Source organism: Telopea speciosissima, chromosome 8, assembly GCF_018873765.1.
Source record: "Telopea speciosissima isolate NSW1024214 ecotype Mountain lineage chromosome 8, Tspe_v1, whole genome shotgun sequence".
Lineage (NCBI taxonomy): Eukaryota > Viridiplantae > Streptophyta > Magnoliopsida > Proteales > Proteaceae > Telopea > Telopea speciosissima.
In genome coordinates, this window is record NC_057923.1 from 63,061,773 (window position 1) to 63,074,182 (window position 12,410).

Genomic DNA, 12,410 nt, shown 5'->3' on the forward strand with positions numbered 1-12,410 from the left:
TTCTTCTTATTCTTCTTTTTTCTTAAAGGGTAATAAGAAGGGAGACGTGGAAAGTCAAAGCGTCAAACTTCAAAAACCTCAAACTTACCATCAGTTTAATTAATTAATAATAATCTAGTGTTTAGTGCTGTGCTTATGGTTTAATTTAGTCTTCTTAGCTGCGTGTTTTCTCACATGCCACCTGTTTAATAATTTTCAATCTATTCCCATCTCTTCTATCCCTCTTTCTATAAAAGGCCCAAACTTCATTCTCTATCTCTTCAACTTAATCCAATCAATCTTTCTATCGTCTCTCTCTCTCTCTCTCTCCTTTCCTCTGTATTAATAACAGCTCTTCTAAGTTCTAATCAAACTCGTGCTCGATCTCCCAATCAATCAAACTCTCCATATTCGAGAAATGGACGTTAATGGTATACTTTGCAGCTCTGCAACTCAAAGTGACGAAGATATGATGGACCTCAGGAGAGGTCCATGGACTGTTGAAGAAGATCTCATACTCATCAATTACATAGCTAATCATGGTGAAGGTCGCTGGAATTCCCTCGCTCGTTACGCAGGTAACACAACACTAATTTCCAATTCTTCTTAGTTTTCCTGTTTAACTTTGATTTTTTCAGAACTGGGTTTTGTGAAAAGAGATTCCAGAGAGCCAAAACCCATAAATTTTTTATTTTTTTTCTTCCTTTCTTGGATATTGAAGAAGCAGCTTTTTGGGTAAACCCAAGATAATTAATGGGTTTAAGAAAACAACATTGATAAATAAAATATGAGCAAGTGGGTTCTCTGGAAACTTTACCAAAACCCCTGTAAGCAACCTTTTTTGTCTTTCTTGAGTTGTGGAATTCTCAATTCTGATGAAATTAATGAATGAATCGAAACAGGTCTGAAAAGAACTGGGAAAAGCTGTAGATTGAGATGGTTAAACTACCTGCGACCAGATGTTCGACGTGGAAACATCACCCTTGAAGAACAACTATTAATCTTGGAACTTCATTCTCGCTGGGGGAATCGGTATAATCTCATAAAACTTTCCAATTACTCTCCACCTCTGTTATAAGTTACAGAGTTGTTTGATTTTAATCTTATTTACCCTTTTTTGATTAATTATAGGTGGTCAAAAATCGCTCAACACTTGCCTGGAAGAACAGATAACGAGATAAAGAATTACTGGAGAACAAGAGTTCAGAAACACGCAAAACAACTCCAATGTGACGTGAACAGCAAACGATTCAAAGACACTATGCGTTTAGTATGGATGCCAAGGTTGGTTGAGAGAATCAGAGCAGCAGCGGCCTCAGCTTCTTCAACTTCGACCAACTCTACCATCACTACTCAACACATCACAAACAATCCCAAGTTTCCTAACAATTTCGTCACAGGACAGATCTTGCCCACGTCGAGAAACGAAGAATTTGGGGTTGTGGCACAGTTTAACCCAAGTTTCACACCGGAGGAGAATTCCAGCAGCGGCGCCGCTTCTTCAGACTTGTTTGGAACTCAAGTTTCTCCGGTTTCAGACCTAACCACAGATTACTACAACTTTCCGCCCACCAATTGCAGTGATGGATTCCAATCAGGATCGATGCAGGGCAGCTATGCAGATTGTTTAACTAGCCCAATTGCGTACTTCAATCATGGGTTGGATTTCCAAGCAATTGAACAGAACAGCAGCAGCAGCAACAATAATGTCTGGTTAGATGGTGGAGACGTATCAGAGAATTTGTGGAATGGAGATGACATTTGGTTTTACAGCAGTAGCTAATCACCAAGAAGGATCTGAGTTTGGACGATTTAGATTATTAGAAGAAGAAAAAGGAAAGAAAAATCCAATTAAAGAAAGAGAATTAATCTTTCAATTGGTCAAGAACAACAACAGTTACTGTTTATTATTATTTTTTTCTTTTTCTTTTTTTCCAATTTTTTTTTGGGGGTGTTTGGTTTTGTTGGGAGAAGGGGAACTATATATGTACGTTGAGGTTACCCCATCTCATTCTTTTAATTTGACTTTGTAACATTTTAGATCAAATTTGTTCTGCAATTAGAACTTTAAAATTGTTCTTTTATTTATAGTTCAAGTTGTGAATAATAATTAAATCCACTATCTTTCACTTCTGTCTCTTTTAATCTAGACAATGGAATTCTTCTGAAACTACATAGCCCATTTGGGTCTGAACCGGCCAGATTAAAAACAATTTGCTCTATGAATTAGAAAGCAGAGTGACAATGATTGACATATGGTGCAAGCCCATTAATCCAAGTTTACTCTAATCAGCAATTAATTAAGGATGGTTACATAGACTACAAGAAGAGTAAATTATCTTGATCGTTTCTATTTTGATATGGTAATCTGGTCAATTTTCGGTTCGATGGTTTATTCAGCAATTCTGGTCTGATCCATTTATTGGAGATCATGATTAAATGCACTTAATTAATATATTTAGTGCCTTGGGACACTTCTCCTATAAACTAAACTAAGTTTTTCAGTTAAAAATGTGATATGTTTTTTTAATAGCTTATGGGGTGGTAATGGATAACAGAATTTAAAAAAAAAAAAAAAAAAACTCTCTCATTCTGTCTAAGAAATAAATGAGGGAAAAAGGAATTGGAGGTGTCCGCTCCAATTCCTCCAATTCCTCACATGGGGGCGGAAATGATCACCCTATCCCTTGCCCGAAAACACTGCTCAAGGTGAGGTCCACTCCCCCTTATTAGAAGAATTGGAGGTGCCCATGAATTGGAGGTGATAATTATTCAGCTAGTCCCTCTTAGAATGAATTTGATTAACCCAAATGGAGTATTTGGGGTTCCAAATTGTGAGAAAGTGAGATGAGGAATGTTTCCTTTATGAACATGCTGAATGGTTTGCTACTCCCTTGGGAGAACTATGTTAGGAGCTTAATCGGGGGTTCAAGTCTCTTTAGCGACACTAAGTCCACATTTACTTGCTTTCCAAGAAGTAGAACCCATGTGGGTACCATATTGATCCCTTGTGGGTCTTCTCTTGTCTCCTTGTGGGGCCTTGATGGCTAATAGGTCCATGACAACTGCACCCAAACAAAAAAAAGAAGTTAACTTCCTAGATTGTTGGAGGATTTTAGATATATTCAAATATAGATTACCTTTTTTTTTTCCCCTTTATTGAGACACATTTCATAAAATTATGTTTATCTTTCTTAAACCCCATAAAAAACATGATATAAGAATTTGAGGAGTTTAAGGTTTTCTTTAAATTCTTAGTCCGCATGACTATATTTGTCATGGTAGGTTAGATGAAGCTAAAAAACCCGGTAAAAAATTAAGAAAGATCTGATACTAGATTTAATTCGACCACGAAATTTGACATATGGCGAATCTATATCATGTGCCATCTATCCAACAGTCAGAACTAACACAACACCTTTCTATGTGGTCTATGTAGGGGCTTTAGTCTAGGTATTGTCCCACCCATTATACTAGGAGATTTTTTGCCTTAATTTTTAAAAGAACTAAAACTATTTATTTGCTTATGGAACTAATTGAAAGATTTAGAGAATGTAAGAAGAATCTTCATATCATCTTTATTGAATTAAAAAAAACAAATTATGATAGAATCCCTAGAGAGTTAATGTGGAAATATTAGAGAAGAAAAGTGTTTCTAGTAAATGTGGACATAGTTAAAAAAAAATGTATCATATTGTAATGACTAGTGTAAGAACCAGGGGAGGGGCAGGTTAATGAATTTTTAATTACAATTGGATTATATAAGGATCAAATTTAAACCCATATTTGTTTACACTAATCATAAATGAGTTGGATAGAGACATTCATGATCAGAACCATTGATGTAAGCCTTTTGTTGATGATATTGTTTTGGTGAATGAAACAAAAGCAATTATAAATGCAATTAAATTAGAGATCAACCTTGGGATTAAATTTTTTTAAGATAATTAGAACAAAAACATATCATATGGTGTGTAACTTTTGTAACAATACGATTGAAAGTGAGGTGTGGTGAAAATTGATGATAGAGAGATACGACAAAGAGAAATTTTAGGTATTTAAGTTCAGTCTAAATAAAGAAAGACAAATAGACGATGATGTTGCACAAATAATCAAAATAGAATGGTTGAAGTGGTGGTTATAGCTGGAGTCTTGTGTGTCATAATCCTTTACATCTCGAAGGAAAATTTTATAGAACGGTTATATGACCTGTAACAATGTATAGACCAGTGAAAAACATGTAAATAAATTTAATGTAGTTAAAATGAGGTCATTGAGATGGATGAGTGATCAAACTGTAAAGATAAAATAAGGAACAAGCAAATTTGAGCTAATTTTAAGTATGGCTAGTGGGGTGGCAGACATCCTTGCTAAAGAAGCGGCTACTCATAGAACCTCTGAAGCTTTTTCGAATCTCCTTTATCATGTGTGAAACGAGTTGATTCGGAACACTCAATCCTATCCAAGATATCGTTTTGATTATTAGTTCTTGTTAGTTTGTTTTAGGGATTTGGTTTCCTACTAATGGCAATGCCGAAGGTAGGATCCCAAATTTCTTTTGGGATACTTTTTGCATTCATCTAGTTATGCTTAGACGTTAAATCTGTAAATTCTTCTCTTTTTTTTTCTTTCTCTTATTATATTCTTGATGGCCTTTAGCCCAAAAAAAGGTATCAAGTATAGTTTTGAATAGAGCTGGTTGGAGAAAAAAAAATTCCAATCCATTTAGTTGGAATAAGCAGGCTAAGTTGAGTTGAGTTAGTAATTTTTTTAAAACAAAAATTTACTAGAATAAAAAGAGAAGCAAAGAATGATAACTAACTCCTAAACCGTGTATTTATTAGTTCTTAAAAAAGAAAGAAAAAGAAGCTCCCTTTCGCACGATTTTTAGAAATTTATTTTGATATTTATTATGCTCGGTCATCTATAATATGTCTTAAATCTCTATGGCTCTGTTTGTTTCGGCATAAATTTTACCTAGAAAAGTAAAATTTTCACTGTAAAAATTTTACATTTTGAGAAGTGTTCCAATGTTTGTTTTTTGATGGAAAAAAGCATTGAAAAAAATTTCAACGTATAAAATTTTTCATTTATGAAGTAAAATATACCAAGGAAAAATTTTCAAGTAAAGTTTACGTCAAAACAAACGGAGCCTATAGGTAAAAACTGTGTAAAGAAACCTTATTAATCAGATTCTTGACTTTTTGTTTTGATAGTGCATGCAAGTTTCCTTTTACACAATTTTTGCCTATAAATAAATAGAACTTAATTTAAGAAAGTGAAAACTTTCCCACTACGTTTAGTGTACAATTTTCTCTTATGTGAGATTTTATATTATTTTCACTTGGTTACATTAAATATGTGTATCCCATGTGAATGATACTTTTTTCAAAACCACCATTAATATTTCTTTTATTTTCTTCCCCGCACTCGCATTGTGGAAAACCCTCTCCAAAATAAGACAAAATTTTAATTTTATTAAGGTCTAATGTGTTTTGATGTTTAAAAAAAAAATTTTCTTTGGGGGGGGGGGGGAATAATTCAGATAAGATATTTTACCATGTGAAAAGGTTAATATCTACTATAATATTAAAGTGTAAATAATGCATTCCAAACAATGCCTGTGTGTACATACATACCATGACTTGTGTTGTCTATATAAATCCTTATTTTGAAAACATGGTGCATACCAAGTTACTCTCATGGGTTAGAAGATTGGAAACAAACAATTGATTATTTTATGCTAAAAGTTGATTAAGGAATTTAAATATGCATTGAGACGTGTTTTGGGGGTTGATTCTGATATGATTGAAGAAGGAGACCTTAGGTTTATTCGTAAATATATTCCTTGAGATTCCGCATTAAAAAAAAAAAGAGAATATTTTCACTACCAATAATGTAAGAGGAATCACCTATCCTACACCAATCATGACATGAGGAGAGGTTTTCCAAAAAAGGGCCCATATGCCTGATATATATACACAATGAGGGAAAAGAATGCTATCTGATTGCGAGGTTCATGTGGCTCCTGTGCGGCTGTGTCTAGACACAAAAATATACGTAAGTACTATGTTACCTCTATGGAAAGGTAGAAATCCTGTCTAGGGCAATGCTTGTGTGTGCGCTCCTATTGGCGAACGCGTGCTTGCAAGCTCTAGAGGCCCAACTAGCGATTTCTTTCCCATATACGTTATTGATAAAATGTTTCAACAAACCAAGGCACTGATGAGTGGTAAAACGGTTCGATCGGCCAGATATGGTCGACTTGTAATTGCATCGATTAATACAAATATCAATCTACCAATACCAATACCAATACCAATACCAATACCGATACCTAAGACCTAGGTGGGAGCATCCCTACATTGCCGTGGTGAGGAATTTTTTTCCTCTTAAATGGCAAAAAAAAATGTAAAAGTGGAAAGGGGGAGGGGTGGGAGATGAGTAAAATAAAACAAGAATCTAAGCAAGCAAAGTGCGAGTAAAGATATTGGAAACCGAAGGAAAACGTGATATGGAAGAGAGAGTGGAAAAGATTGGAAAAACAACAAAAAAAGGAGGTGGGGGAAGAGAAGTAATGGCGGCGGAATCTATGTTTGTGGCCGCGTGCCGCTTTCCAAAGCCTCCAAAGTGGTCCCCACCGTAGAAGAAGTTAAGATCACAACGTGTCACCGTTAAAAAATTGAGATTATGGTTTAGGCTTCCTCGACTGAAGCACTGACAGCCGCAACGGTTGAACTGCAAAAGAGTTTGATGAGTTCACCAAAAAAAAAAAAGTCGTGAATTTCTTTCGTTGCCACGTCAACTTTCTAACGAAAAGAAATCATTAGAGAAAAGAATTTAAAAAACAACTGGCATCCACCAGTACTCGAAGACTCGGCTTTCAGGTCTTCGACACGTCACTATGACGTTAGGGTTTTGTATTGTATTTATTCTCTTTTTTAAATTCTTCAACGCTCCGTCGGTGATTGGGTAAGTGGGCCCCCTTCCCTTTCGATGTTTTCTAGATCTTGTAACCACCGTCAACTCATTGGGCCCTCATACCTCCATCCGGCCCAAGCCCAACAACAACTTACCAGACGGCTACAGTCTAGAGGTGTCAAAAGTTTAACCGCATTGGTTGGCTCAACCTGAATGGATCGGTTTAAACTTGAGATTGGTCTGACCATTGATAAACTGATTAGCCCATTTATGGACCGGACCGTTCATAGTATGATTACTCAATTAGTTCTCTATACGTAAAGCCCGACTATAGTAATGTGTTTAGGCCTGACCTATTAAACCAGACCGTTTAAACAGACCAGATCGGACCGGTTGGTACCCTTACCGACAGAGACGTGTCATAACACGCGTCTTTCGCACATGGTTGAGTTTGGTTGGTGACAGTGGATTCTGAAACCGTTAGCATTCTACAGTAAAGTAAAGTTCATTAGAACATATGACACGCTACCTTCATTAGTTACTGAATAGTCAGTGTCACAGTGTCACAGTCAGTGTCACAGTCACGGTGATCACAGTCATCGTCATGGTCATCGGGGGAGCTGTTGAGAACAGTGATTCTAACCTAATAAAACGAAAATTGGGGGTGGAAGTTGCTTGTTAAAGCTGTAGATTGTGAGTACTGGACTGCTTAATAATGGCAACTGGTTTTTTCAATGGTTAAATTGGTTGGAATTTGGAAATTCTCATAGAGGATGGAGAAATGACCATCTTGCCCCTTCCATGTTGGATGCTTGGGCACGTATTTCCATTGACTCCAATATTGACACAGAGCCCGGCCACATGACCAAACAGCATTCTTTCAACTTAATTTTATTTTTAAGGAAAAGCAGCTATACATTGTTTGCTTATATCAACATCTTACATGTCAAGTTAATAGTAAAGAGTGAAACAATATATTTAATGAGAAAAGAAAGAGATTCATATATTTAATGAGGAGAGCCAGAGAGAAAAAAAGAGAGACTTTGACAAAGAAGTACACACTCTTGAGTAAGAGTGTGTGTACTTTCTTCTCCCTAATTTTTATGTGGCAAAGTTTCTTTGATCCACAGACTAGGTAAGTGTCTTGATTGTAACATCTAATCTTACCACGTGGAAGAAACAAATGAAAATTTTGACCTTTAGATAGCTACCTAAGAGATAGCCTCAATATAGTGGGACTTAACATAGGTAGGTCCATCAGTGAGTAAAGATTTTTTTTTTTATATATTTACTTTAACATTTTTTGATATGCATTCCCATGTATGTCCATACACACATACTCGAAGTCCAAGCATTGAGCTCCTCTCCAGGGAGTGCCTAGGGGGGCATCCAATAGTTGGGCTGCGTTGCACACATCCCCACGGCTGACTGGTGTGCGGCACAACCCAACCGTTGGATGCCCCCTAGGCACTCCCTGCAGAGGAACCGGATCCAAAAGTCCAACCATTATTGGATCACTTCTAAATTTTCAATACTTTGTTTCAACGGCAAAACTCCATTTAGGTTGAAACTTGACAATTCACACGTTAGCAAGAGATCTTGGGGTTTACGTGTCTGCAAAAATTTAACCCAATCTAATCTGTCATATGACAAAAGTAGGCACCCGACCATGGCTTGGTTATATGGAGTGTTAGTTGTTTTTTTTTGTAGTTATGGACATTAAACAATACTAAATCTTGTTTTGCCTCAACTATTAGGTCAAATTATTGGGAACTAATATGACAAACACATAACCCACAAAAATGAAAACAGATGAGTGTAGTCATATCTGGACCAACTACAATTGGAAAATATAGCATAGAAGAGAATGACATGAATGTGCATTTTTATTTTGATTCCCTTTTTAACTATTTTGGGTTAATTTGATTGGTGTCTCTTATTTGTTGTTTTGTCTTCCTTGCTTGCATTAGAGGTTATAATGAAAGAAACTGAATAAAATGCCTCTTATGAACTAACAAACACCACACTCACATGTGCTATACAACAATAAAAGCTTGCCCCAATTTTCATCTTTCTCAAATCTCAATTTCTAGGTCATTACTTGAAATAATTAGTAGATCTTTCCTGCCCGGAACAAATTATGTTCATGCTCAACTTGGGTTTCTGCTTTAAGTAAAGATCATTTTTTTTTTCTCTCTTTGGGTGAGAGAAGAAGGGGGGGAGAGGTGAGTTGGGGGGGGGGGGTGGTTTCTCATGTCATTGAAACTAAGGTTGGTGACTTGGTGTGTTAGGTTTTAAGAAGACATAACTAAGCTAAGCAGAACAAGTCTTCTAAGCAATTAAAAGTAGAGAAGAAGAGGAACCACATGAATGCTAGTGGTGTGAGGTACCCTATTTCAATACCTAACTTGGATGATTGGATTGAAAATTTTTATGCTTAATTGCTGGATTTTGATTGGATAAACAGTACTTAAACATGTACTTTTGAACTTAATGCATCCTTCTTTTTTTTTATTTTATCAACTATTACAATGATTCAGTAATATTTTACATTTAGAAACTGATAAGTATGATCAATTCAAAAAACTGTGATTAATTGTGACTGTTACGCCCCCGCGATCCACGGTGATGAAACTATCTTGACTTAACTAAACATTCACTTTTCTGCTTTCTTACATTGATTTTCTTATATTAAACTTTGTATTTCATATTGCTAATCATAACTTCTTTGATGGTTATCCATCACCTTCTTTGCTTTTCTCTTTATAATACACAATTATGGATATGTTAATGGGAAATGGTGCATTCCAAGTCACTGTTTATAAGAATGGATGAGATGAGAAATTTGAGTTTGCAGAGTTTCAATCCCAAGGTTAGGCATGGATGGGGATTGATCTTGATTGTTGCTAATCAAGAAGAGAGAGATACAAAGAAAAGATAAACCAATGGTAAATACCATTATCTCAGTAAAAATTAAGAGAAATATACAGTTAATTTTTTTGTTTTGTGGTTAATTTGTTTGGGTCTTATTACTTATGACAGAGGAAGAAGAAGCCCACAGTTCTCTGTTTGGACATTTGAGAATAAAACTGCTAGCAATGTTAATTGTGATTAATTAACATAAGATATGATTGGACTGTATAGTCCCAAATTATGAAGTCTTGTCTCTCATTTTACAAACCTGTTTCCCATGATAAATAGGAATTCAAAAAAAAGGAAGGGAGAGGGTTCTCCGAGCAAGCGGGATAGCCTAAGCCCTTTTGTAAAGATTTTTTTTCTCTCCTCAAAAGAATTGATAAAAAAAACCATGTGAAGAGGCGTAGATTATGCCGCCTTCTCAGAGAGTTTTTTTTTTTTTTTTTTTTTTTTTTTGTGCTTGGGAACATGGTAGATTAGTTGATACGGTCTATATCGGACACTTTTGCCCTCATTTGGGGGTTGAGGGTGAGGTTGGATACACTTTTTTGGACCATTTTGTCCTCAATACAGACCGATACACCATTACCGTATCGGTCAGATATGGGGGTACCAATACCGATATGTATCATTTTGATACTACCAATATGATACTGGTACCTTGAACCATGATTTTAGAAAACGGTATCGAATCGGACGTATCGGTATCAACTATGTTTGATATTGATACATGCCCAATCTGGTATCAGTGGAACAATTCTAAGGCTAAATCTATCCAAATAAATGATCTTTCTATTGAAATTGAGAGCAAATCGGCCTGATTCGGCCTGATTCTTCAATTCGTATCAGCATCAGCCGGTCTCGATACCCTTTTTTGTTTTTAAACCATGCCTTGAACCGTGCTTGGGAAGGTTTGAAACTATAGCTAATGGCAACCACTTATAAGTTACTTACAGCTTACAAGGTGCAACTAGAATATGGTCAATTGTACATGAGAGTAAAAAAGCTCAATTACATGAAAAGCAGTAAGTGGTCAAATGTGCAACAGAAAAAGATCAAAAGCCCTTATATGAAAGATAAGAAGAGAGCTGATGGCAAATTTTTTTTTATTTTTGGCCACTTTGAGGTAAATTTTCTTTAAACAGGGATTTAAGTTAGACGAATTGAAGAGTAAGAGTTGAATCACATCTGGTAATCGACAGAGAGACACAAAGGCATAAAGGCTTGCAACTAGTTTAGTATTGACTCCATGAAGAACTTTCTACTAAAAAAGTTATGGAATCAATTAGTGGAGCTTCTAATTCAGAGTGCTTAGTACTAATATTGTTATTAAGGCGACTAATGTTTGTTGCGACGACGTCGCCGCATTAATTAATATTATATATTATGGTAACCAAAGAATTGATTCAGAAGGAATGGCAGCCTGATTTAGTGAGGCCTTGACCATAACTCAAAAACATTAGAGCAATATTAAAAACAGAAAATACACATTATAGAGGAGAAAGAGAAACAAAGAATGAGTCAAAACAACTAAATTTTACTATTAATAAATTTTGATCTTTATGAAACTAAAGGAGGAAGTGGTATTTGGTGAAGGTGCTGTGCTTCAAGATGGAATCACTGCTTACGTTTTGAGATGCTGTCCTGTGTCCTGTCCAGTGTGAAAAGCTTTGACACAAAGGTAATGTTTGACTTGAAGAAACTCAATAGAATTTGGCTTCTCAAGTTAATGTTTGACTTGAAGAAGCTCAATAGAATTTGGCTTCTCAAGGTAATGTTTGACTTGTGAAGAAGCTGAAGCTCTCTCTATAGAAATTGGCTTTCGTTGACAAACATATATAAGAACTATCTTAAAAGTTATTTTGATCTGTTCTAACAATGTGAAAACCTGCTAGTTGCAAGAACCACCACCACCTCTACCACCACTTGTAAATTAATGTACTAGAAAAAGATAGAGGTTGGTGTTTGAACATTTTAAGAAGGGGAATCGTAAGTGGAGAACAGTTGCATAAAGCTATTTGGGTGTTTAATATGGATCAAGTCGAGCAAAACTTTTCTCTTCCTCATAAACTTGACAAAGGAGTTCCTAGCAAAGACTTAAGCCAATTGTGAGAAAACCCAATTACAAGTCCAAGGTTTAAGTCAGCCACTACCCATCAAACAAATCTCTCACGGAATAGATTCTGAATCTAAAATGTATTGTGAAACAAGAAAATAAAAAAGAATTGAGTTTTAGAATATATTCTAGACCCAGAATGTATTCTAAAAATACATATCAAACTCAATTTAGGTCTTTTATTGAAGAATTGCAACATCAGCTTTTTGGCTGCGAAGGAAATGGCTGTGATGAGCACAGTTCAATGTATCGGTATTGTATTAGCCCGTATCGGTATTGGTAGTATTTGATACTGATATCATAACAGTGGTATCAGTACAGGAGAGGGTAAAATGGTCCAGAACAGGGGCCTTGGGGTCACCAAGCTATTCTTAGCTGGGGATCCATCAGAGAACCTGCATCCTTATTCTTCTAGATTTTAAAGGGGAAAAAATAGAAACTCAAAAGCCTAGAACTGCCCATATTAAAAGAAATTTAA

At 35.7% G+C, this 12,410-nt stretch overlaps 1 protein-coding gene across 1 annotated transcript; it reads left to right on the plus strand.

Moving 5' to 3' along the window:
- Nucleotides 1–364: 364 nt before the first annotated feature.
- Nucleotides 365–1,795, plus strand: LOC122671941 (MYB-like transcription factor EOBI). Its single transcript, XM_043869430.1, has 3 exons — nt 365–557; nt 882–1,011; nt 1,111–1,795. Exons 1-3 carry the CDS (start codon nt 398–400, stop codon nt 1,760–1,762), a joined length of 942 nt encoding a protein of 313 aa, XP_043725365.1. The 5' UTR covers nt 365–397; the 3' UTR covers nt 1,763–1,795.
- The last annotated feature ends 10,615 nt before the right edge of the window (nt 1,796–12,410 follow it).